At 51.9% G+C, this 25,910-nt stretch overlaps 1 protein-coding gene across 3 annotated transcripts; it reads left to right on the top strand.

Annotated features, from left to right (window-relative positions):
* Positions 1-1,512: 1,512 nt before the first annotated feature.
* On the top strand, positions 1,513-25,867 carry E2F2 (E2F transcription factor 2). Of its 3 annotated transcripts, none has more exons than XM_066375405.1 (7): positions 1,513-2,167; positions 7,762-7,867; positions 12,262-12,481; positions 13,310-13,463; positions 15,059-15,172; positions 17,448-17,643; positions 22,581-25,867. In XM_066375405.1, exons 1-7 carry the CDS (start codon positions 1,916-1,918, stop codon positions 22,844-22,846), a joined length of 1,308 nt encoding a protein of 435 aa, XP_066231502.1. In that variant the 5' UTR covers positions 1,513-1,915; the 3' UTR covers positions 22,847-25,867. The 3 variants fall into 3 exon arrangements, with proteins under 3 accessions (XP_066231502.1, XP_066231500.1, XP_066231503.1); XM_066375403.1 differs by having other exon boundaries at positions 1,514-2,167; positions 13,304-13,463; XM_066375406.1 differs by lacking the exon at positions 1,513-2,167 and adding an exon at positions 5,926-6,065 and having other exon boundaries at positions 13,304-13,463.
* The last annotated feature ends 43 nt before the right edge of the window (positions 25,868-25,910 follow it).

Raw genomic sequence — 25,910 nt, 5'->3', positions numbered from 1 at the left:
GGTTTAAACCCAAGACTGTCTACTACAAAGTCTGGGCTCTTCTTTTTCTTTTTTTAATTAATTTTTTTTTATTTTAGAGAGAGAGTGCAAATTTTTTTTTTGGGGGGGTGTACTATGCTTCCATCCTAATAATGACCACAATTACCGGAGCTGAAACTTGCTGCCCTAGAGAGAGATTTCTTTGTTCCACTTATTTAGTGGCTTCTTGTATGTGCCATGAGCAGGGATTGAACCCACAACCTTGGCATATGTGAACAATACTCTAACCAACTGAGCTACCTGGCTAGGAAAGTCTGGGCTCTGAATCACCATGCATTATTGCCACCACAGTCCACTATCTGAGGATGACTGGGTATTAGGCTGGGGACTGTCTCTGAAGGGTTATAAATACCAGGCTCAGACATGCAAAAAATCACACAGAGGAAGAAAGAATCAAAGTACCAGGCAGGAATCAGCAGACCTGGAATCTAACAGCAGCTGCTAGCAGCATTACCATTCACTAGCCAAGGTCACTTCTCTGAGCTCCACCGTCTCTAAACTGGAGAGAAGAGGAATGTAAATGGATTATCAACAATGAAGGTTTTAAGTGAAGGAGGGAGATTTGTGACAAAAGGATTGTTTAGGAGAAACCTGGAAACATTCAAGTACTTTCTGAGTGTTTGCACTCTGGCCCCCCACCCACCCCACTCACCCCCACCCATGCCTGCAAAGGGCAGGGCACAGTTTAGGAGAGGTAGGGAGGAATCTTTTACTGGAACAAAACAAGGACTCAGGAGCTGGCCTGTCCCAGATTGGACTGCCAGTTCTCAAATCAGCAAATCTCTCCATGTGATCTGGGGCAAGTTACCCAGCCTCTCAGACTCTCCATCTTCACCAGGAAGATCCCCATTCTTCTTCCCAGGATTGTTGGATTAAATTAAATTAAAAAATACATGTTATCATCTACTAGGGTGCTTGGCATACTGTGGGCGCTCAATAGTATCCCCCTACTAAGAGGTAGAAATGTTAGGCTCAGTCCCTCATTCTCCCCCTTCCCTCCACCTCGTCAAGAAAGAACAAATTCCTGGCTTTCATTTTAGCGAGAAAAAAGACAGAAATGAATATATGCTAGCTAAGCAACCATGCCAACTAACAAAAGACCCTCCGTCCTGGGTAATGTACCGCCGGTTCTGAGCTCAGATCGGAATTTTGTTTCCGCTCTATCCCTAGATAATTCGGGCCCATTTCCCACAGCGCTCCGCACTGCTCCGCTGCTTCTGCAACATACCGGAACCATTCTCCCAGTCTGTTTCGTGATCAACAGCAGGTGTGGCTGCCCCTTTAAGCAGCAAAACTCGTGTTGCAATCACCGCCTGGGAGACCGGTCCTTTCCGGGAGGTGGAGCCTATGCTTGTTGCAGCGACCAACGGAAGCGCGGCATTTTCCGCGGGAGATCTGAATTTCGCGGCACGCAGTTTGGCGCTAAAAAAAAAAGAAGAAAAACACAAGAGACAGAGAAAGGCTCGAGAACCACAGAGCGAGGCGAGAGGGAGTCGGTGCAATCGGTCCCCCTCCCCCATCCAAGAGCAACGCGTCTCGGTCGAGCCCGCGGGCCCACTAGAGACCCCTCCCCGGAGCGGGCCGGACTCTAGGCGCCGAAGCCTTCAGGGGCGTGGGGCTGTCCTGGGTCGCGGCCGCCCTTGGGGCGGGGCAGCCCCTGGCTGTGCAGCGACCGCAGTCGCAGCCGTGGGGCGACTTCCAAGCGCTGCTTGGCTCGGCCGCGGGCCAGGAGGGGAGGGTCCGGTCTTGCCCCGCAGGCGTCTATTGGCGGCTTCCCCCGGCCTCTGCACCATGCCGCGGGCCGTGTGAGCCGCCGCTGACTCTGGAGTCCGCTGGTGCCCGCGGGCGCGCTAGGGGAGGGGGCTCTGCGCTCGCCATGCTGCGAGGGCCCCAGGCCCTGGCTCCGGCCTCTGGGCTGCCCCTGAAGGGGCTGTCCGCGATGAACCCCACTGAACTGGGGCCGCCTGGCCTCGGTAGCCCCCAGCTCTGCCCGGTCACCACCACCTACTACACCCCGCTGTACCCGCAGACTGTGACTTTCGCTGCGCTACCCAGCACCTGCCTCGACGCCACCCCCCACGGACCCGAGGGCCAAGCTGCTCGATGCGTGCCGGCTGGCCGGCTGCCGGTAATTCTGGGTATCCCTTCCACCCCCACCCCCCACCGCTTCTCATGTTTTCCGGGGGTGGAAAAGGAGGGAGGGGCGCCTGGGACCCAGTTTACCTCGTTTGAGTGAAGCAGGTCTAGTTTGGGGAGGGAAAAGGGGAGCTTTCACCTTCCAAAACAATCCAATGCTCCAATGGAGAAAAGCCCTTCATTTTCAGTTTGGGATGAAATAACCTTTTCTATTGGAGTGGAGTGGAATGAACACTGGATTGGGAGTTTGGAGACCCAACCCACTACCGTAGTGTACCCTGTGGCCTTGGGGAATCTAGGAAGACAGCTTTGCCCTTATTCATTCATTCTCCATTCATTGTTTGGGCCAGACATCAGTACTGGGCACCTGCTATTGTCCCAGCACAGATACTTGTATTGTGCCTGCGGAGACTTGTAGGGATGTTAAAATGCGGGGGAGGCTCTCAGGTCCAACATGGCTTGGACATACTCCAAATTTTCCATCCAGTCAACTCCTTTCCAATGTTGTGCCCTGAGTCCTCCCGGAGGCCCAGTCTCCCCCCCTACACCCTCCCAGACAGCCTATTTCAAGTGCAAGTTGAGGGCAACTCCCAAAGGTTCCTGTTCAAATTGACTGTTCCCTCCTCAAGCCCCCAAGCCTGTTGCCAGGGAGGGCCCAAAGTGTGGTGTGTGGTGGCACTAGGCACAGGGTGTGTTCTGTGGGAGTGGAATTCCTGGATGGAGCCCATGAGAATCTAAACAATAATAGGGTGAGGGTGGAGTGGGAAAAGCCCTAGGGGAATGAGGGTGGTGGTTATAGAGCCTGGTTTTTGGTTTTACCTGCCACTGATTCACTGTGTGTTCTTGAACAAGTCTTAGCCCCAGTCTGGGCTTCAGTTTCATTTTCTTGAGAGTATGTGTGTGCATGGAGTAGCTGCGGAGCTGACTCATCCCAGGTCACTTCCAGCTCCAGGTCCTGAGTTTTGGAAGCAGGCTCCAAGGAGGGGGTGGGGGTGTTGTTGGTTTTGTTTAGTTGTGAGTGGTGAATAAGTTCAGGTACAGGAATAAGACCACACCCCTAGAGGCATCTGGTCTGAACTGTGTCATTCAATAGGTACAGACCCCCAACTATTTCTGGATGCAGGTGGAACCCCTACTCCCTGCTACTGCAATCATGCTTTGCCCATATTCAACCTTCCCAGAGCCCTTCCTGCATGTTATTTCTGGGAATCCCCAGTAGGAGGAAGGAGGCAGGAGAGCTATTCCCATTTTACAGGTCCAGCAGCCAAGGATAGCTGGGACTGGGTATCTGCCTTGTGTTCAGCATTTTACAGCCTAAAACACTATTGAACCCCATGAAGTAGATGGCATTAGTAGGTCCATGTTGCAGGGGAAATTGAGGCTCAGAGAGGGGATGTGACCTGTCCAAGGCTGTACAGGGAGATGTATGTCCCACAGGCAGGTGATCATTCTCTTCTCTGTAGCCTTGACTTGCCCCAGTACTGCCTGACTTGGGAGCTGGGTGCTTCCAGGGAAGGGGCTCTCGGTGGCTGGCCCTGTCTCCTCTGGCCAGCTGCTGTCAGGCGCCCAAGCAGAGTTACAGTGACAGCTGTGGTTTTGAGCTGCTTCCCTCCCAGAGGAGCCCAAGTGTATCTGTTTGTACCTCCCTCCCAGAGGGGCTCAGTAATCACAGCAAGAATGGCTCTCTTTACTGAATGCCTGTTGTGTGCCAGGCACTGCTTGGCATTCTTCACATCTGTTATCTTAGTCAGGATGCCAGGGATGAGGCATCTTACAGATGAAACTGAGCAGAGATGTGAAGTCACTTGTCTAAGTAACAAGCCAAAATGTGGGAGAGCCTCCTTACATCAGACCACCCTAAAGGCCTACCAGGCCCTGAGCTCCCTCTCCTGTCAATCCTCGCCTGCCCGCTTCCCCCAGCCCTGTGGGCTGGCCTTGACCCCCTGCTTACTCATTTTACCAGGGTGTGACCTGGAACAGCTCCAAACCCAACCCTGGGTGTGGCCGCTTGCTTTGTCGCCAGGCTGCAAAGTGCAGGGTGAGCAGGATTTGTCTGCAAACTGCTGTTTAAATGGACCTCAGGCACTGCCCAAGGGTGGCAACCAAGTTCAATGGCAGAATGAAGCCAAAGCCCAGGTCTCTCTGCACTCCTGGTCTAGTGCTTTTTTTACTGTTTGGAGCAGCCTTGGGAGGGTCATCTGTTGAGCCCCTACTCCAGTCAGGCTCACTGCATCACTGTCCTTCATTCCTGCAGGAACCTGGGAGGAGGGTGGGATTCTGCACTGTTTTCCTTTCCTTTTGATTTGTCTAGATTTTCTAAATTTCCTCTGAGAACCATGAAAGAAAACGAACATTTTAACAAATAACGCTACCAGGCGGGTTGGATGAGGAGATGTAGGCTCAGAGAGGGGAGGCAGCGAATTCCGAGCTGGGATCTGGAAATGAGGCTCGTAGGCAAGGCCTTACGCTTGCTCCTACCCCCACTGTCTCTCTCAGGACTCGCTCAGGACTTGGGGCTTAGGAGAGGCCTGGCTTCCCTCCCTGTGTGAGTTTGGGCAAGTTGCTTTCCCTCTCCAAGCCGCGGTTTCATCACCTTGCAGACAGTAACTGGGCTGTGTCTGGTGGGCTCTGACCTTCTCACTTCTGGGGCTGCCTGAGAAAGGAAAGGAGCTCTGCTCTTCTCTCACGGCATTAGGGGTGGGGGGTGGGGGGGAGCTTGAATCTTAACCAGGCCTTTAAGAAATAGCCAAAGGGGTGACCTAAGAGGGTCCAGGTTAGAGCCAAGCTGGCCTCTGGGTGTGGTCCCAGACTTCTGCTCTTGGCACTTCCCTGTCTTTGCAGCCTACTTTCCCCTTCTGGTGCCCCTGGCGCTTCAGTGTTAACAGCTCCCCTGTGCGAGCAAAGTGCTTTGCTGCCCTGTCTCGCTGCCTCCTCAGCCGAGGTCGAGAAGCTTATCCCCATTTTACAGGCAGGACTCCACGTCATCTGACCAGCCCAGCTCACCCAGCTAAGAAGTAGGGCGGGAGGGCCAGATAGGAACCCAGGTGGGTCTGACCCCAAGGCCCGGGCTCCGCCTCTCCTTGGTCCTCATCCTCCTGGGCTTGTCCTGGGCTTGTCCTCCTGGACTTGTCCCTGCAGGCCCAGGGTCATCCATGGGCTGACCTTTCTCTGGGCACAAAGGTGTCAGAGAGATGTCCTTGGGTGGCGGACACTTTGCCGCTTAGGGACTCAGAGTGCGGGATAAGCGTGAGAGAAGGGGAGCTTTCACCTCCAGAACATTCCAATACCCCCAATAGAGAGGACCCCTTTATTTTCAGACTAGGAATAAGTAAAGGGAGAGGGCTGGTGTGTGTGTGCTTATAAAGTAAATACAGTGAAGGGGGCAGGTGGGTATAACCAGGTGTTGGCCCCGATTCTAGCATATTCTGAGAGACTGTATGGGATAGAGCTGAGGCAGCCTGGCACATGGCTTTGGAGCAGACAGACCTGGGTTCACACTCTGGCTCTGCCTTTTGTCTTTGTGACCTTGGGTACGTGGCTGAAACGCTCTGAGTCTACACTTCTCAGCCAAGAGAGATTGCCAATACTGATATTGCAGGACTGATGAGCATGTGATAGGCCAGCACAGCTACTCTGTTCAAGGTCCTGCCCTCCTTCACCGCGCTCTGCAGGTAGTGAGGTGCTTCCTGGTGTGTTCTGTGAACTCAGCAGGCTTCTGTCAGGTAGGGAAGGTAGTTGGGGTTGGAGCGAGTCTGGGTGTCCCCACCCCTGCATCAGGAAGTACTCAGCCTGACTTCCCTTGGTGTTCCTGTTAACGGAATGGATGAAGGATGCTGGAGTCAATAACCTTGACCAGGATTGATAAAGTTCTTGGGGTTCACCAAATCACAGTGACGTCAGCCCTAAAAGGGGGATTACTGGTATTGGGAAGAGTCAGTGGGGTGCATGTTGGGCTTGGACCAGGGCCTGTTGAAGGTCTCAGTGAATGATTGAGCCTTTCTCTAGTGACACAATGGGGCCAGAGCAGGTCACCTTCTCTAGCATCTAGGATGTTACCACCTGGGAGGTTAGAAAAGGGATAATCCAGAGAGACTTCAGGAGGAATGGGAGGGGTTTGGATCATGTCCAGGTCTGGGTAGGTGTGGAGGAGAGAGATATCATATTCAAGCTCCACAAACCAAGGAGCAGTGCTCCTCAAATCAATCCAGGAAGACTTCTTGGAGGAAGTGTTTGTGTGTGTGTGTGGGGGGGCAACACAGAAGGGAGCTTAGAGCAAGAAGAATTGTCATCACCTCCCACACCTGTCAGCCCAGCTGTGCTCAGCAGCGGTTAGAAGTCTCCGCCCTACCAAGCATGACCTCACCACCAAAGGTTAAAATAGGCCTCTCTGTGCTAGCTAGGGGAGAGGGAGAAGAAGAAAACAGGCTTGGTGACCCCAGAATAGTGTGTCAAGGAAGAGGCTGAGATTGGATTTCAGAGAAGGGACTCTGCATTTCCTGAATATCTATTGTGTGTTGAGCCACAGGCTGAGCAATCTGCAGCACTTATCTCCTTAAATTCTTACAATGGCCCTTAGAGGTATTTTCTGCTCCATTTTACAGAGGAGGAAACGGAGGCTCCTAAATGTGCAGCATTTCCCAAGTCACACAGTGTGCCTGTGAAGGAGCTGGGAGATGCAAGCCCAGGTCTCTTACCCCAGTGCCCCAGTGACCTCGCCCTGCCCCTGCCCAACCCTAACCCGGAGAGAGGCCCCTTCCGGGCCAGTGCAGCTTCTGGGCCTAATTGGGGCCCGGTGGCAATAGGGTGTAGAGGAGCAGATGGGTCTGTGGTTTGATTTCCCCAGCAGGTGTTTCCCAAGCTTGGCGGGAACAAGGAGGGGGAGCAGGGGGACCTCAGCTGCTTGTCCTTAAGATACAGGGGAAGGGTTCATTGTCTGCCCCTCTCCACAAAGAAAAAAATGCCAAATGGAGTCTATTCAGGAGGCCCTGGGGCCCTTGAGCTGGAGCCCAAACATGGGGGTGGGGGATGTTTGCACTGCTTCCCGATGTGGGCACCTCCCTGGGGTGTGGCACTGATCCAGGAAGTCCCCTGAGCCTGGGCGGATGCCCAGCCCCACCCTGATAAGGGCCAGCTGTGGGGCTGTGATGGGCACCCAGTCTGGCTGGGCCAGCTGCTTCTGAAGTGGGGAGGCACCTCTCCCAGTCTGATGTGGTTTAGGCCCCACCTACTCCTCCCTACATCATCCTGTGTATGTGTGGGGGGTGCAGATGTAGAAGTGATCTTGTGGCCTGTTATCAAAGAACTCTGAGCTCTTGGCCAGACTGGCTTTGGTAGGGTCTCAAGTGCCTGGGCCTCAGAAGATGGGAGTGTTGTGTGCCTCTCAGAAAAAAGGACTTCCTCCCCTGAAAGGTCACTTTTCAGGATATTGATATTTCCTTATCTAGTACAGTAATGTTTCACTAGGACTGGTGGTTAACCTGAGGCAGGAAGTGGCTGCTGGAGGCCTCAGTGCTTTTGCCTGAGGTTGGGGAAAGGCTGAAGGAGGAATGCTTCTCACACCGCTTCCCTCTCCCCTCTCTCTCCAAGGCCAAAAGGAAGCTGAACCTGGAGGGGGTCGGGAGGCCTGCGGTCCTGGACTTCCAGACTCCCAAGGGGGAGTTCATTAGAGTGGATGGCCTCCCCAGCCCTAAAAGTAAGTTGTGCTCATGGGGCATCTGGGACAGACTCAGGAGACTGGGGGTGGGTGGGCAGGGACAGAGGGCAGCAGCTCTGCCCAAAGGACCAAGAGCAGTATTTGTAGCACGCTTCCTGGTGTATAAAACAGTTTCCTGTGTGTTCTCTGCCTGGATCCTGCCAGGTAAGTAGGATTACCCCCATTTTACTGATGAAGCAACATGAGACTCAGCTTGAGTGGCTTGCCCAATGTCGCACTGCTGGTAAGCGGTGTCAGGACCACACCCTAGTCTGGAACTGTTTCTCTCACACCACACACTGCTCTTGGGTTCTTTTTTTTTTTTTTTTTACAGAGACAGAGAGTCAGAGAGAGGGACAGATAGGGACAGACAGACAGGAATGGAGAGAGATGAGAAGCATCAATCATCAGTTTTTCATTGCAACACCTTAGTTGTTTATTGATTGCTTTCTTATATGTGCCTTGACCGTGGGGCTACAGCAGACCGAGTAACCCCTTGCCGGAGCCAGTGACCTTGGGTCCAAGCTGGTGAGCTTTGCTCAAACCAGATGAGCCCGCGTTCAAGCTGGCGACCTCGGGGTCTTGAACCTGGGTCCTCCGCATCCCAGTCCAATGCTCTATTCACTGCGACATTTTTTTTCTTTATGGTGACAGGGAGAGAGAGAGACAGAGAGGGACAGACAGACAGGAAAGGAAAGAGATGAGAAGCATCAATTCTTCGTTGCAGCCTCTTAGTTGTTCATTGATTGCTTTTTCATATGTGCCTTGACCAGAGGACTACAGCAGACCAAATGACCCCTTGCTCAAGCCAGCAATCTTGAGCTCTAGCCAGAGACCATGGGGTCATGTCTATGATCCCATGCTCATGCCAGCGACCCTGTGCTCAAGCTGGTGAGCCTGCGCTAAAGCTGGTGATCTTGGGATTTCAAAACTGGGTCCTCCAAGTCCCAGTCCAGTGCTCTTTCCACTGCGCCACCGCCTGGTCAGGCTGCTCTTGGGTGCTAAACGTGATGGCCAACAATTTATTTGGGAGCTGACTATATTCTAAAAGTTTTTATATTTAGTCCAATCTGACATTTTCTAAAACAGGAATCCAGCTCAGAGAGGAGCAGGGTTTTCCCCCTACACGCAGACAGAGCTAAATACGTGATTTGGAGAAAAGTGAAGCTTTGTTTAATCCAACCCGTGCTAATTTAAGAGGTTTTGGGGTGTTTTTTTTTTTTGTTTTGTTTTTTTGTATTTTTCTGAAGCTGGAAACAGGGAGAGACAGTCAGACAGACTCCCGCATGCGCCCGACTGGGATCCACCCGGCACGCTCACCAGGGGCAAAGCTCTGCCCACCAGGGGGCGATGCTCTGCCCCTCCAGGGCGTCGCTCTACCACGACCAGAGCCACTCTAGCACCTGGGGCAGAGGTCAAGGAGCCATCCCCATCGCCCGGGCCATCTTTGCTCCAATGGAGCCTTGGCTGCGGGAGGGGAAGAGAGAGACAGAGAGGAAGGAGGGGGGTGGGGTGGAGAAGCAAATGGGCGCTTCTCCTGTGTGCCCTGGCCAGGAATCGAACCTGGGACTCCTGCATGCCAGGCCGACGCTCTACCGCTGAGCCAACCGGCCAGGGCAAGAGGGTTTTTTTTTTTGTTGTTGTTTTTATTATTATTTTTTACAGGGACAGAGAGAGTCGGAGAAAGGGATAGATAGGGACAGAAAGACAGGAATGGAGAGAGATGAGAAGCATCAATCATCAGTTTTTTGTTGCGACACCTTAGTTATTTATTGATTGCTTTCTCATATGTGCCTTGACTGCGGGCCTTCAGCAGACCAGGTAACCCCTTGCTCAAGCCAGCGACCTTGGGTCCAAGCTGGTGAACTTTTTGTTCAAGCCAGGTGAGCCCGCGCTCAAGCTGGCGACCTCAGGGTCTCGAACCTGGGTCCTCCGCATCCCAGTCCGACACTCTATCTACTGCGCCACCGCCTGGTCAGGCGAGGTGTTTTTTTTTGAGGGGAGGACAGATAGGGACAGACAGGCAGGAAGGGAGAGATATGAGAAGCATCAATTCTTTGTTGTGGCACCTTAGTTGTTCATTGATTGCTTTCTCATATGTGCCTTGACCGGGGGGTACAGCAGACCGAGTGACCCTTTGCTTAAGCCAGCGGCCTTGGGCTCAAGTCAGCAACCATGGGGTCATGTCTATGATCCCACACTCAAGCCGAATGAGCCCGCGCTCAAGCCAGATACCTCGAGTTTTTGAACCTGGATCCTCTGCATCCCAGTCCGATGCTCTGTCCACTGCGCCACTGCCTGGTCAGGTCTAACTTAAGAATTTTTTAATATCTATAAGCTGCCCAGGTAGTGACTTTCTAAAACTAAGTGGGAGAGATTTTTCTATCTCAATATTTGCAGTCAGTATTCTGGGTAAAGTAGGAGTTTCAGTGGGAAGTAGATGTGTTAGGGGAAGAATGCTAATTTGGGGGATCAGAGACCTAATGAAGAAGGTATGTGACTGGGTGGGAGGCATGAGAGTCAGGAATTTGGGGGTCTGGGCAGGACTGTGCCCTGACCTGACTGGCCACCCCTCTTCTATGAATCTTAGTTGTCTCACCTGTAAAATGAGGTACAGCTCGATTAGGAATAGCAAGAAAGTTTCCTTCCAATTGATTGGTAAAAGCTGCCTCAAGATCTTAAGGATCCTAAGTGCACTGATCAATTAATAATGTCTGCCCTGGGCCTGACTTGTGGTGGCGCAGTGGATAAAGCGTTGACCTGGAACGCTGAGGTTGCCAGTTTGAAACCCTGGGCTTGCCCAGTCAAGGCACATATGGGAGTTGATGCTTCCTGCTCCTCTCCCTCCTCTCTCTCCCCCCTTCTCTAAAATGAATAAATAAAATCTTAAAAAAAAAGATAGGCCCTGGCTGGTTGGCTCAGTGGTAGAGCATCGGCCTGGCGTGCCGGAGTCCCGGGTTTGATTCCTGGCCAGGGCACACAGGGGAAGCACCCATCTGCTTCTCCACCCCTCCCCCTCTCCTTCCTCTCTGTCTCTCTCTTCCCCTCCCGCAGCCGAGGCTCCATTGGAGCAAAGTTTGCCCAGGCGCTGAGGATGGCTCTGTGGCCTCTGCCTCAGGCGCTAGAATGGCTCTGATTGCGGCAGAACGACGCCCCAGATGGGCAGAGCATCACCCCCTGGTGGGCATGCCGGGTGGATTCCGGTCGGGCGCATGCGGGAGTCTGTCTGACTGCCTCCCCCTTTCCAATTTAAGAAGGATACAAAAAAAAAAAAAAAGATAATGTCTGCCCTGGGTACAAAAGTTGGAAAAACAGGCTCTGTGCCAAATACTTGTCACCTATATATTAAGGGATTCTAAAGTTTCCTTCTAAGGGAATCTGTGACTCCCTAAAACTCAGTTTCCTGAACTAATTTGGACATTTACTTGCTATATGACTTGCAAGTCACTTGATTGCAGAAGTTCTCTTGTGGTTTAAGATGATGCAGCTGAGATGTGGTCTTGTGACATCAGATTCATTAAGAAAAGGATCTTTTCAGGCCCTTGCTGGTTAGCTCAGTTGGTTAGAGCGTTGTCCCCAAAAAACAAGGTTGTGGGTTTGATCCCTGGTCAGGGCACACACAGGAAGCAACCAATGAATGCACGAGTGGAACAATAAATGAATGTCTCCCCTTTCTCTCCTTTCCTCTCTCTGACTCTCTAAAATCAATCAATCAATAAATAAAGAAAAAAAAGAAAGGGACATTTCCCATTTGATACTGTAGGACTTATTCCTCTCACAACAATTGGGCTGCACATAGAAAGATAAGGCAAGTCTATAAAAATGTTCTCAAATCCAAGCTCGTCATTCCCTCCCTACCCTAATTCCAAATTCCTGACATAACCGGCAGGATAGGGTAGGTTACTAAGGAGGACTTTTGGAGCCAGACTGCCTGGATTTAAATCCCAGCTTTGCCACTTCCTAGCTGAGTGAGCTGAGCAAGTTACTTAACTTGTCTCTGCCTTAGTGTTCTATCTACAAAATCGGGATGGTTATACAGTACACCAAATTTATAGGGTATGCTAAGGATTAAACTTGTTGTGTGTGGAAAGTGCTTAGAACAGTGGCCCACACACAGCAAACATTTGTTGGTTGTGGTGGAAAGGTGCTCCAACCAGGTATTAGGACACGTGGTTTCCAGCCCAGACACTGCCTTTGGCTGAGACTTAAGCTAATCACCTTCCCTCTCAAGGTATCAGGCTCCCTGTGTAGACAGTGGTAGCGAATGCCCCCTGCCTCGCAGTACCTGGAAAGCGGATGCTCATGTGAAGGATGGTACTGGGTGGGTCCAGGTCGCTGGAGGAGGCTCCCTAGGCTGGCCCTCTGAGCAGTGAGCGGTCTCCTTTCCTCTTCAGCACCCAAGTCCCCCGGGGAGAAGACTCGGTATGACACGTCACTGGGACTGCTCACCAAGAAGTTCATTTACCTCCTGAGTGAGTCCAAGGATGGGGTCTTGGACCTGAACTGGGCTGCGGAGGTGCTGGACGTGCAGAAGCGGCGCATCTATGACATCACCAACGTGCTGGAGGGCATCCAGCTCATCCGCAAGAAGGCCAAGAACAACATCCAGTGGGTGTGAGTACCTGGGCTGGTGCCAGTGGCACCAGTGGGTGCACATGCTGGGGGTGGGGGGGAGCCAGGAGAAATATCCAGTGGGTGTATATGTCAGGTGGAGCTGAGAGCAACATCCAATGGGTCAAGTTCTAGGGGCAAACCAAGAGCAACATCCAATAGGCTTCTCTGCTAGGGGCAGAGCCAGTGTATCTAAGAACAGAGTGGAAGAGCACGTGTGTATGCTGGAGTTCTATTAGGAGAGCATGGCGGGGGCAGGGTGGAGAATGCTTTCTAGGACGTGTGAAGACCTAGGAGGACTGCATCATTTTGAGTCGGGGATCCCACGCTGCCCTCTTCTAGTTTAGGAAAGTCCCCTGGGAGCTGAGCAATAGTAACCCAGACTCCTTCCAACTCGGAGATTTGAGTACTCCAGGCTCCTCTCCTCACTTCTACAAGGTCTTAAAGAGCAGATCTACAGCCCCCAGCATGAACCCTATGAGAACCCAGGCAGGGGGTCAGGACTGAGGCCATTCCAGCTCCCTGCCATTTGGTGGAGTCTGGGGCATAGGAAGGACAGAATTGGAAGCTTTCCACAAGTGGGGTCAGACCCTGGCTTGTTTCTTTTCCCCAGCCCAACCCCAGACCTCAAGGTTCAGTCCCTGGCAGCTCCCCGGGGGACAGACAGGGACTGCTGATTTACACAGGCCGGGAGTACTGTTGTAGACCATGTGAGCGGCCTCTTCCTGGGGTTTTACGCCATCCATGCAGCTCTGCGCAGCAGCGCTCAGGCTGGGGTCCCTGGGTGTGGACTGAGACTGACGCTGGGGCCTGCTCTGTTCCCAGAGGCAGGGGACTGTTGGAAGACCCGACCCGGCCTGGGAAGCAGCAGCAGCTGGGGCAGGAGCTGAAGGAGCTGATGCGCACGGAGCAGGCCTTGGACCAGCTCATCCAGAGCTGCACGCTAGACTTCAAGAACCTGACCGAGGACAAGGCCAACAAGAAATATCCTCTTTGGTTGGGAGAAGGTTGTCAGGGACCTGGGGCCTGTTGCATGCTCATATCTGTCCAGAGTTAATGAAATACCTCCCTCGGGGTCTGGCATGTCTGTTTTTTCCTTTCTGGGTGGCATTTTCTCTTGACTATTGAAGTTACTTTCTTATAGTAAAAGTAAGACAAGGATATTTCTTTAAATCTGCAAAATGGAGAAAAGAAATAGCTGCCACCATAACATAGCCATTGGTCTTTAACCACACACAGGTTGTGTGTTACAAATATAGTATGTGACTGCTATATAGAACTTTTTTTTTTTTAGCGAGAGATGAGAAGCATCAACTCATTAATTGCCTCTCATACATGCTTCTTGACAGGGGAGGGAGGCAGCCTCAAGCTAGCAACCATGGGATCATGTCTGTGATCCCACATTCAAGCCTGCAACCCTGCACTCAAGCTAGTGACCTCAGGGTTACAAACCTGGGTCCTCAGCATCCCAGGCTGACGTTCTATCCACTGCGCCACCTCCTGGTCGGGCTATATATAACAGTTTATGTCCTGCTTTTCTCCACTGCATATATTACCGTAGACAGTTTTTATGTGGTTATAAATCCTGCCTATTTGGTTGATCCACTTGAAATTATTGATATTGAACCATTTTTCATCTACAAAAATAGCAATCACATATGGTTTAACCTCATATTTAAAATGGTTTGAGACTGTCCTACTGAGACTACACTCTGGTTTATTGATAAGGCCTAAAATCAACATTTAAATCTATTCTAGATGCTGCTTTTAAGAAGCAACAAAACAATGAATGTCTTTGTATATGGGATTTTTTTTTTCCTTCAAATTATAAGAAAATTTATTCAGTAAGTCACAAAAGTAGAAAAAGTCAGCCAGCCAGCTGGGTTGTAGGGGCTCAGGAAACAAGTTTCAGAGGCAAAAGAAGGGCCCTTGAGCTTAGGAGAGAGAAAGGCAGAGAGGACACACCTGGGGGATGGAGGGGGAAAGGTGTGGGGTCCAGAGAGACCAGCAACCTCTGCTTCAGAGTGAACCTCTAACCAACGGAGCTAGCTTGCCTGGGCCAGAGTAGCTTCTAATATTAAAAGAACGGGCCCGACCAGGCGGTGGTGCAGTGGATAGAGTGTCAGACTGGGATGTGGAGGACCCAGGTTCGAGACCCCGAGGTCGCTAACTTGAGTGCGGGCTCATCTGGCTTGAGCCAAAGCTCACCAGTTTGGACCCAAGGTCGCTGGCTCGAGCAAGGGGTTACTCGGTCTGCTGAAGGCCCACGGTCAAGGCACATATGAGAAAGCAATCAATGAACAACTAAGGAGTCACAACGAAAAACTAATAATTGATGCTTCTCATCTCTCTCCGTTCCTGTCTGTCTGTCTCTGTCTATCCCTCTCTCTGACTCTCTCTCTGTCCCTGTATTTAAAAAAAAAAAAAATTTAAAAGAACAGGTTATAGTCTTGGGTTATTTCTAAACTATATAAGAAGTGAGAAATGATGTTCAGAGGCTTAGGAGAGGTGGGTTGGATCCCTGCCTGGTGGGCTGGAGGTGTGAATTTTGATTTTCCCTTGACTTTCCTGGCCCCTACACTGGCCTATGTGACTTACCAGGACATCCGTGCAATTAGCACCTTTAAGGAGCAGACAGTGATAGCTGTCAAGGCCCCTCCGCAGACAAGACTGGAAGTGCCTGACAAGAGCGAGGTGAGAGGGGAAGCGTTTGGTGGACAGCGGGATTCAGAAGGTCCTGGGCGGCTCTGCAGGCTCTATCCCTGGCACTGCCCAGCCCCAAGCTTTCCTGGTCCATGCTGGTGCCTACGGCCAGGTCGATAGTGTCTGAGCTTGGGCAGAAATGACAGAAGCTGTAAAGGGCAACAGATTCTGGCCTGAGAAAAACCTCTGTTCCTGGTTTCTTTCTGCATCCCACCAGCCCCTATGATCCTGCATACACGTACCTGTGCCCACACACAGCAGTGTAGTACTCATGATAACCCTTTCGTTCTAACCATGCTGTCTTAGATTGGAGTGTAAACTAAGTGCATTCCTCTTGTGTGGTACCCCCATCCCAGAGCCAGATAAGAGCTCAAGAAATGATTCCCGGCCCTGGCCGGTTGGCTCAGTGGTAGAGCGTCAGCCTGGTGTGCAGGAGTCCCAGGTTCAATTCCCGGCCAGGGCACACAGGAGAGGCGCCATTCTGCTTCTCCACCCCTCCCCCTCTCCTTCCTCTCTGTCTCTCTCTTACCCTCCCGCAGCCAAGGCTCCATTGGAGCAAAGATGGCCCGGGCGCTGGGGATGGCTCCATGGCCTCTGCCTCAGGCGCTAGAATGGCTCTGGTCGCAACAGAGCGACGCCCCGGATGGGCAGAGCATCGCCCCCTGGTGGGCATGCCGGGTGGATTCCGGTCAGGTGCATGCGGGAGTCTGTCTGACTGTTTCCCCGTTTCCAACTTCAGAAAAATATAATAAAAAGAAAAAGAAAAAAGAAATGATTTCTCTAATGGAAGAACATTAAGATAAATAAGGCCCTGCCCCCTCCACTTTGGAGGAGCTGAGAATCCAGAGGGGAAAAGACCCAAGCAAGCAGTGACGCTGTGATTTATAAACTGAAGGTGTGCTTTGAGGGCCGGGAGAAAGGCGAGTTGGAGGAAGCACCCACAAGTGGTGACAGTTAAACCGGGTCTTTTTTTTTTTTTTTTTCTGAAGCTGGAAACGGGGAGAGACAGTCAGACAGACTCCCGCATGCGCCCGACCGGGATTCACCCGGCACGCCCACCAGGGGCGACGCTCTGTCCACCAGGGGGCGATGCTCTGCCCCTCCGGGGCTTTGCTCTGCCGCAACCAGAGCCACTCTAGCGCCTGGGGCAGAGGCCAAGGAGCCATCCCCAGCGCCCGGGCTATCTTTGCTCCAATGGAGCCTCGGCTGCGGGAGGGGAAGAGAGAGGCAGAGAGGAAGGAGGGGGGGGTGGAGAAACAAATGGGCGCTTCTCCTATGTGCCCTGGCCGGAAATCGAACCTGGGTCCCCCCCACGCCAGGCCAACGCTCTACCGCTGAGCCAACCGGCCAGGGCCTAAACCGGGTCTTAAAGAATGAATAGGATTTAAAAAAAATTAAGTCATTTATTTATTTACATATAATTGGTATACAGTATTCTGTCAGTTTCAGTGTATAATATAGTGACTCGGCAACTGTATACCTTACATTGTGGTCGCCATGCTAAACTTAGTAATCATCTGTCACTGTGCAAACTTGTCTCAATATTATTGAACAGGGTTTTGCCAGGTGGAGTCGGGGAAGGGGTACTGCAGGGGCACCAGCCTGGGGGGCTGAGTGCGTGCCAGGTGGCACGTGTGTCGTTAGTCCTGGCTTAAACTGCCTGTGTGTGGTGGACAAGAGGCAGGGGTGGGAAAGCCAAGTGTCAGGGTTCATGGTTACAAGTAACAGAAAGACTAGTCCAAATGGCTTAAGTGAGGAGGAGGGGGGGGAAGATGTGGAGATTGTAGGCAGGGCTGGCTGGACGCAGGGGCTCACATGATGGCTTCAAGTCCCCCTCACGCTCTCCATCTCTCACTGTGTGGTTGTCTGTGCTGATTCTGTCCCCAGGTGGGCTCTCTGCTTGTGGCTCAGCCACCGCAGTGGGAGGGAGCCTCCATTTCCTGGTTCTGGGCCTGCTGCTGGTTGGCGCCCTGCACCAGTCACTGTCACTCTGACTCTCATCCCGCTGCCTCTCCTCCTAACCCCAACTCCATGATGTGAGAGTGGGGGAAGAGCGACTTCCCAAAGGAAAATCCAGGCATTCTCCCTAAAAGAAGGAGGCCTGGGGGCCAGACACGCAGAAGCAGCAGATGTTCGAGATAGGCCAGACGGAGCAGGCCTCAGTGCCCAGCTCAGGGGTTGGGCTTGCTCTCATGAATGGTGGAAGCTACATGTGTCCTCCCATATACACTGCCCAAGCCATGACCTGCTTCTCTTCCTCCTTCAGGAGACCCTGCAGATATATCTAAAGAGCACTCAGGGGCCCATCGAAGTCTACCTGTGCCCAGAGGAGATGCAGGAACCAGATAGCCCTGCCAAGGAGCCTACCCCCTCCACTTCCACCCTTGGCCCCAGCCCTGACTCTGCCCAGCCCAGCAACAGCACCAACAACCCTGGGATCCTGGAACCCGCGGCATCCCCAGGTAGGGCCCTCTGTTCAGAGGGACAGGAGATGGGAGAGCAACCAACCCGCCTGAGTTTCCTCCCCCACGTCAACATTTGTTGGGCGTCGCCCCCGCAGTGGGGGTACGGGCCTCCCGCATGTGTGCGCACTGCACTCCACGCTTGATGAAGCACGTGTGCAGTCGTCCTCTCATTGGCAGGCTGACCTTGCCGCAGGGCGGCTCTCCCACCTACCCAGCTGTGTGACCTTGGACAAGTTATTTATAACCTCTTTTTGCCTCAATTTCCTCATCTGTAAGTGGGGCCTAGTATTTAATAGGACCTACTTTATAGATTGTGAGATTTTAATATATGCTAAGCACTTGAAATGTGCCTAGCAATAAATGTTAGCTGTCATTATCATTATTACTGGCACTGCGATGAGTGCTGCTTCTGGGACAGCTAATAGCAGTGATCCCGGCACTCAGCAAGTGCACAGTAAATGGGAACTACGGGTTTTCTCGAGGAAGGCACAACACTTTCTTGGATGGTAACAACTAAGGGGTTTTGAGCCACAACTATACCAGGTACACCCATTTTTACAGTACTCCCCACAGCCATTCCTGAGGTAGGTTTTATTCTTCCCAGTTTAGAGATCATAAACGGAGGCAGAGAGGTAATGTGACTTGCTCCAGGTCTCCCAGCTGGGCAGCGACAGAGCTGTGTCTTGAACTTTGGTCTCTGCATTTCTAGCCCAGTGCTGTCCCCACAAGTCACAGAACAAACCAGGGGAGGGGATCCTGGCTCAGCCATGGCTGGGAGGGGGATGGTCCAGCTAAAAGCTGGTATCACTTGGCAGGAAGTAACATGAGGCAGCTGCCAGGGAAAGAGGTGGGGGAGGTACCCAGGGGCTTCCCAGCGAGGGGGTGTCCAGAAGAAGTAGGAATGAGGACCTGTGAAGGGCCCTTGGCTAGAATGGTTTTTGCTCTTGACTGGGATCACACATCAGGCCAGACCGGCAGGATTCTTCGGGGCTGCATAGGACAGCATTCCACTCTCTGTTCTGAGAAATTGTAGAATTTCCTTAAGAATGGTTTCTATGGCCTGACCTGTGGTGGCGCAGTGGATAAAGCGTCGACCTGGAAATGCTGAGGTCGCTGGTTCGAAACCCTGGGCTTGCCTGGTCAAGGCACATATGGGAGTTGATGCTTCCAGCTCCTCCCCCCTTCTCTCTGTCTCTCCTCTCTCTCTGTCTCTCTCTCTCTCTGTCTCTCCCTCTCCTCTCTAAAATGAATAAATTAAAAAAGATAAATAAAAGGACGGGGGTCTTTAAAAAAAAAAAAAAAAAGAATGGTTTCTATGTTTTTAAGGAGTCATTGGGAGAAAGAAGAAAATAAAGTGATTGACAGAGACCATAAGTGTCCTACAAAGCCTAAAATACTCTTGGCTGTTTATAGAAGTTTGTGGACCCTTTTTTTTTTTTTTTTTTTTTTGTATTTTTCCAACGCTCTAAACAGGGAGGCAGTCAGACAGACTCCCGCATGCGCCCGACCGGGATCCACCCAGCATGCCCACCAGGGGGCGATGCTCTTCCCATCTGGGGCGTTGCTCTGCTGCAACCAGAGCCACTCTAGCGCCTGAGGCAGAGGCCATGGAGCCATCCTCAGCGCCTGGGGCCAACCTTGCTCCAGTGGATCCTTGGCTGCAGGAGGGGAAGAGAGAGACAGAGAGGAAGGAGAGGGGGAAGTGTGGAGAAGCAGATGGATGCTTCTCCTGTGTGCCCTGGCCGGGAATCGAACCCGGGACTCCTGCACGCCAGGCCGACGCTCTACTACTGAGCCAACTGGCCAGGGCTTGACCCATTTTTATTTTTTTTATTATTTTTTTAAAATTTTATTTATTGATTTTAGTGAGAGAGGAGAGGGGATAGAGAGAGAGAGAGACAGGAACATCGAGCTGTTTCTATATATGCCCTGACCAGGGATCGAACCAGCAACCTCTGCACTTTGGGATAATGTTCTGATCAACTGAGCTATCTGGCCAGGGCTGTGGACCCATTTTTAATTCAACCTTTACGTATGAATAAAACAAGCCCAGAGAGGGCAAGTGACTTCCCTAATGTCACACAGCAAGCTGGTGGTAGAGCTAGGGCAACAGCCCACACTCACAACTCTTCTCTAGTGATCTCCTGTGTCCTTCCCTGGTCCAGGGACCAGGGCTTCTCACTATACCAGCCATCTGTCCCTCCGGGCACCTCCCAGTGCCTATCTCTCACTCCAGACCTGTGCCCCACCCTGTTCTGCCTCCTGCTTCGTCTGCCTTCTCACTCCTCTGTCAACAAGGGCACAGCTCTCCAAAGTTAGAACCACTTTCACTTCAGTTGTCCTCTGAGACCTTGGGCAGAGTCGGGGGACCCTACAACGTAAGCAAGGGTGAGGTTTCTACCTCCGTCGTGCAGATGAAGAGCCTGAGGTCTGAAGGGAGTAGAGGCTTACAGAGCAGTCGGTGGTGAAGCCAGCTCTGTGCCAGGGCTCGTGCCAGGGCTATCCCTCTCCACCTTTGCCATGTGGCCTCTTAGTGTCATCCCTGCTGGAGGAAGCAGGAGGGACTTTTGGGATGGTGTACACACGTGCGCACGCTCCATGTTCTGGCCTGAAGCGGATCACTGTGAGGTCTGAGTGTCAAGACCTCACCCACAGAGGAGGCCACTGTAGTCCTGCGGCCCAGGTTCTGGCATCACCAGGGGAATGGCTAACCCTTTGGGACCTCAGTTTCTTCCATCCGTAATGAAAGGGGTTGTCTCTAATATCTGTCCGGGCTCTGATGTTCTGAGGTAAACCTAAATGTGGCTGATGACACAGGAGTTAAAATTGAGAGGCTCGGGTTTGAGTCTGCACCTCACCTCCCGTGATTTGGTGACGATCGGCATGTCATTTTTAACTCCTCTGGGCCTCTGTTCCCACATCTCTAAAGTAGAGACACCTAAAACTCCCTCATGATTATTGGCTGGGTTATGGAGATGATATGTATGTGTGAATATAATATTAAAAAACTTATATGAAGCCCTGGCCAGATAGGTCAGTTGGTTAGAGCATCATTCCAATGCACAGAGGTTGCTGGTTCGATCCCTGGTCAGGGCACTTACAGGAACAGATCGATGTTCCTGTTTCTCTCTCTTTCTCTGCCCCTTCCTCTCTCAAATCAATAAAAATAAGCATTTAAGAAAAAAAATTTTAAAGCTTATGTGAACCGAACACTTACTACTTGTGGTTTGGGGGATATGGAAGTGAATACGAGCCATTCAGAGCTCAGTGGAGGCGCAGATATTGGAAAGAGGAGTTCTCTTCCGGATGTGATAAACTCCGAGAGAGAGCAGGTCCGGCCTGTGGCAGAGAATTTCACATGTGTTATCCCAGCTACCGCTTCCAGCAGCTCATTGAGGTGGATCCTTACTTTTCTTTGTGATAAAACTGAGGCATCGCATCCTATAGCTGGTGAGGTGGGGCTGGGGTCTGAGGCCGCACCTCCTCCCCAGTCCTGAGCCAGGCCTCTTACTGGAATACCTGCAGGCCGCTGCAACACAATCAACATTTGGATGGGTTTTTTTGTTTTTTCATTTGAATGTACTTAATTGACTTCTTTGAGCCTTAGTTTCCTCATCTGTAAACAGGGGTAACAACATTGACGCTTGAGTGTCTCAGGAAGTGAAACATGTCTCCCGCTGGGAGCAGAGCTGGGCCCCCGGTAAGCCCGATAAATGGGAGCCATTGTAATTATTGGCAAGGGCAGTACGCAGACCCAGTGCGGGGGGTTCTGCACACCGGCTGTTCTATACCTGCACTTACCATCTATCCTCTCAGCAACCCTCTGAGGTGGGGATAATCGTTCTTGCCGTAAAGAAACAGAGGCTCATAAACTGTCAGTCACTTGCCTACGGCTACGTGGCCAGAAAGGTCAGGCAGTCAGGCTTACCTGCACAGCTGCATTTCCAAATGGTGAGATTCTAGGCATCGGGGTATATTTGGCAGGGGATTGCCGGCCCCTACTCCACATCTCTGTGTAGGAAATCACCTCTTCCCTCCACATGGAAACGAACCTGGTTTCTGAAGAATAGCTGGTGCCCAGTGCGGCTAGCGCGGCTGAGGGTGAGCTGAGAGGGCCGGTAGGCAGGGGCCAGGTCGCAGGCTCTTCTCAGCCCTGGTCGGATGCAGCAGTCTAGGTGAGAGAGGAACAGGCCAGGACCAGGGCCACAGCAGTGGAACGGAAGAGAACTAGGCAACTGGGGAATTCCCTTGGTTGTGGCGATGAACTTGCTGCTGGATTGGATGCAGGGACAATGGCCAAGTGCACGCTTCTTGGGCCTTTTGGCTTTGGCAACTGAGTGGGTGCTGGTTTATTCATTATGAGAGTGAGCACAGGCAGCTCTTGAGGAATCTTACTCTGAAAGAGAGCAGTAACATGGGCTGGTAATTGGAGAGTCATAAGGTCAGAGGAGGATGCTTTTTATTTATTTTTTATTTGTTTGTTTGTTTTGTTTTGTTTTGTTTTTAAAGACCAGGCAAGCCCAGGGTTTTGAACTGGTGACCTCAGCATTCCCAGGTCGACACTTTATCCACTGTGCCACCACAGGCCAAGGAAGATGCTTTTTTAAAGACAGGAGTTATTTAAGTATGTGTCTGTGTTGACAGGAATGATATAGTCGAGTGAGAGAAACTGATGATGCAGAAAAAAGAGAAAATGATTTTGGGGACAAGGGCCGTGATGGGGAAAGAGGGGGAGTTTTGAGAGCAGGAGATCCCCGTCCACTGTGAGAGAAGAGAGGGAGAAAGAGGGCGGTTGTTAGAGCTGGTGCTGGGAAAGGGAGGGAGAGAAGGGTACACAGTCATCCAGAGAACCAGGGGCCTGTTCTTGTCATCTGAGGTCTGACCAGAGGCTTCTGTACCCGAGCCGGTCATCACCTTTGTCTTTTTGTCTCCAGCACCATCACTGACTTCGCAGCAGGTCCTGCCGCCACTGCCATCCCTTGTCCCTCTGGAGGCCACCGACAGCATGCTGGAGCTGCCACACCCACTTCTGCAGCAGACCGAGGACCAGTTCCTGTCCCCAACCTTGACAGAAAGCTCTCCTCTGATCGGCTTCTCTCCTCCCTTGGACCAGGATGACTACCTGTGGGGCCTGGATGGGGGCGAGGGCATCATTGACCTCTTTGACTCCTATGACTTTGGGGACCTGCTGATTAATTGAAATGACTCTGCCTGCCCCCAACAGCCCACCACTGTCTCTACCTCCTCACAGACTGACAAGCCCTCTGCCTGCACAGGGACATTGGACACGAAGTGCTACCCTTAGGGTATGGCGTCTTCCTTCCTGTCAGGCCCCCTCCAGCCAAAGCTCTCGGGGGGGTTTGTGAAGGGTATGTGTGAGGATTGTATCAGGGGTGGAGTCCTGTCCTTCCTAGTAGAAGCTGGGCCTGGGAAGGCCCATTTAGTCTTATGACCTCTGACCTCTAACCTGAAGGCCCTTGCAGGTAAGGAGACACAGGTCCAGGGAAAGGCCCTGCCACCACATTTTGAGGGGTAACTGGGATCCTCAGTGTATTGGAAAGCACTTAATGCCTTTGTATTTATTTCAGATGGAGTTTTGTTTGTGTGTCTTCCCTGAGTTTGAGCAGGGATGTTGTTCTAGTAAGACTTCTCAGGCAGACCTGGCTTCCAGGGTCCCAGGCCGGCGCCCTGGTTTCCCCGCCGCGCTGGGGGCTGGGTCTCTGGGAAGCCGTCCAGTCTGCTGGAACGTTGATTGCACTTAGGTCTCTGATTGTAGTAAGCTGCGGCTGAGGCCCCAACCTGGGAGTCTGGGTCCCCTCATCCCAGAGATGGTCCCGGGAGCCATCCCAGCGTGAGTTGCAGGTGGCTCCTGCGGAAAGAGGACCAGCCAGTGAAGGAGCCCCCAGCTAGTGGAATTCCTTATTTCTCCCCCTTAGAATGTATGTAAAAATTGACCCCCCAGGGAGACAGCAGGAAGAGCTCCTGAGGAGACAGGGACAGGAACATGGACGCAGCTGTAATGGCTGCTGCGGGCACCCTTCCTCTGGCTTTGCCTCTCGCTGGGACAGGGACAGTTTTACACTGAGGACCTGAGAGGCAGAGGAGTGAGATCCAGACTGGAAACTTCCAGAACGCACCCCCTGTGTCGCTGCCGTGTCCTCTGCTTCCCGGTGTCCTCCCCTCCCCCCTAGCTCTTACACAGACCCTCAGGGAGAGAGGTGACCAGGACTTGATGGCATGTTGACTCCTTTTGTCATGGGAATGCAGAAGGGGTGACAGAGAGGGGTCTTTATTGCAGACCAGACTTAGGCAGCTAATGGGGTTTGTGTGACCTCTTCAGACCTGGGGTTCTGAGAAGGTTTTTTGGCCTCATCCTAACCGTCCCCTCCCAGAGACTTGACATTCCCACATTGTTCCTGTGGCTCTCGTTGGGGTGGGGTGGGGTGGGGTGGGGGTCAGCTCTCCTCCCCCACTCAACCTAGGGTGGGGGTCCCCTGGCCAGAAACAAGGCTGTGCCTCCCAGAGGGCGGCGGCAGGGGTGGCGGTCTGGGGGTCTCACTCCCCATCCTCAGGGAGCTAGGTTTCCTCAGGGCTCAGCTGGACAGCACTTTTATTTGTTTTTTTGTGGGTTTTTTTTTTAAAGTTTGTAGCATTAAGTTGGTTTAAAATATGAATTTGGTCTCATAGGATTGCTCTTGAGCGGACCTATGGGCATCTGCAGTTTGGGAGGTCAGCTTCTTGCAGGTGGGTCCAATGTGAGCTAATGTTCAGCTGGGGACAGTTGTGCCTTGTCATTTGCAGGTCAGAGGTGCCCAGCTCTATAAACAGCTCATTTTGTATAATTTACAGACATGCCTTTGGCCTCACCTCCACCACAGCTCCACAGGGCTCTCTCCTCAAAAAGCCTTTTTTGAAGCAGAGCGTGCCCAGGGCCAATGGACCCTGGGGCCCTTGCGGGAGAAGTGGGTATTACATGAGATCTGGTTTGGGGCGTGTGGGTCTAGAGACAGCCTTGCTGTTCTGACCTCTTTGCTGGGTTACTGTTTAGCTACTCACCATCTCTGAGGACGGGTGTTTGACGTCCATGCCTTGGGCTGTATTCAGAGCTTTTTCGTAGAATTGAAGAAAAGAAGAGGCCTGTAGGACCCACCGGGAATGAGTTCAGTGGTAAAGTCTGGCTAGAATTCAAGGTCATTCTCCAAATGCCCAGCCATAGGATTGGAGGGACTGGCCTTTGGACCCATGGCATGTATCCTGAGCAGCTGACCCTCCTGTCTTGTCCCCTGCCTGGCTCAGGGGCTGGTTCACCCAGGTCAGGCCTCAGGCTCGGGGTAGGAAACAAGTTCAAGATTGAGCCTCTTAACAGTGACACTTGAAACATCAAGTATCACTCAAGTGCTTTAAGAATGCATTTTTGAGGGGGTATTTCCTTTAGGGGCCAGGTAAACTTTAAAACTAGGGCAAAAATAAAGCCAGTTTCTTTCTAAGGTACTTTATTTCTGCCAAGAAATTCCCCAGCCCCACTGTAGCCCCTAAGTCACCTGTGTCTTCAGGGACATCAAAGGCTCAGGGCTCCAGAGAGCCCAGTAACATTAAGTTGTTGAGTAGAATTGAAGATTCTAAAAGAGTTCTTAAAACCAGGGACATGCTGCTGTGTCCCTTCCTGTTGAAAGTGTTAGCTAGACCGGCGTGATGTCCTTTTCTCCGCTGCAATGTTGCTCTTACTGGCATGGCTGCAGGGAAGAAAGGGAGATGGTGAAGCCCATAAAATTGGCTCTGGGATGATTTGGGCTCTATTCTAAGTGTTCTCAGCATCAGTTCTGCACAGTGTTTAGAGATTTTAGTGGAAGAGTTTGGATGTTTTTGCATCTGAGCGTTGTGTGGCTTAGTGCATTTGAAGTGAAAGCCTTTTGGGATTGTTTGCAAGCTGCTTTCTGGTTCTTGTCATTGTGTCCTGAGGTCCCTATCTCATCCTGGGACCCTGTTCTCCCATGAGGACCCTCCATAACCAGAAGCTCGGCCATCTTGGGTAAATGAAGAAGCCTTGTATGTGTCACATGTAGCTTGAGGATGAGCAAACCCGAGGATCTTGGTCTTGGTGCTGGGACCCTGTACAGGTCACTTACCTCTGGCCTGGTTTTGCTCTGGGTCCCACTTTGATGAGCACCATGTAATAAATCTTGTGTTGTGATAATTGGGCATTAAATAAACAGCAATTTGGGTGCCTTGTCTGTGTTGTGCTTTCTGAAGTTCATTACCAGTGT

Source organism: Saccopteryx leptura, chromosome 3 (assembly GCF_036850995.1).
Source record: "Saccopteryx leptura isolate mSacLep1 chromosome 3, mSacLep1_pri_phased_curated, whole genome shotgun sequence".
Taxonomy (NCBI): domain Eukaryota; kingdom Metazoa; phylum Chordata; class Mammalia; order Chiroptera; family Emballonuridae; genus Saccopteryx; species Saccopteryx leptura.
The sequence above is the reverse complement of the archived record's forward strand: the minus strand, read 5'-3'. Positions and strand labels throughout refer to the sequence as shown.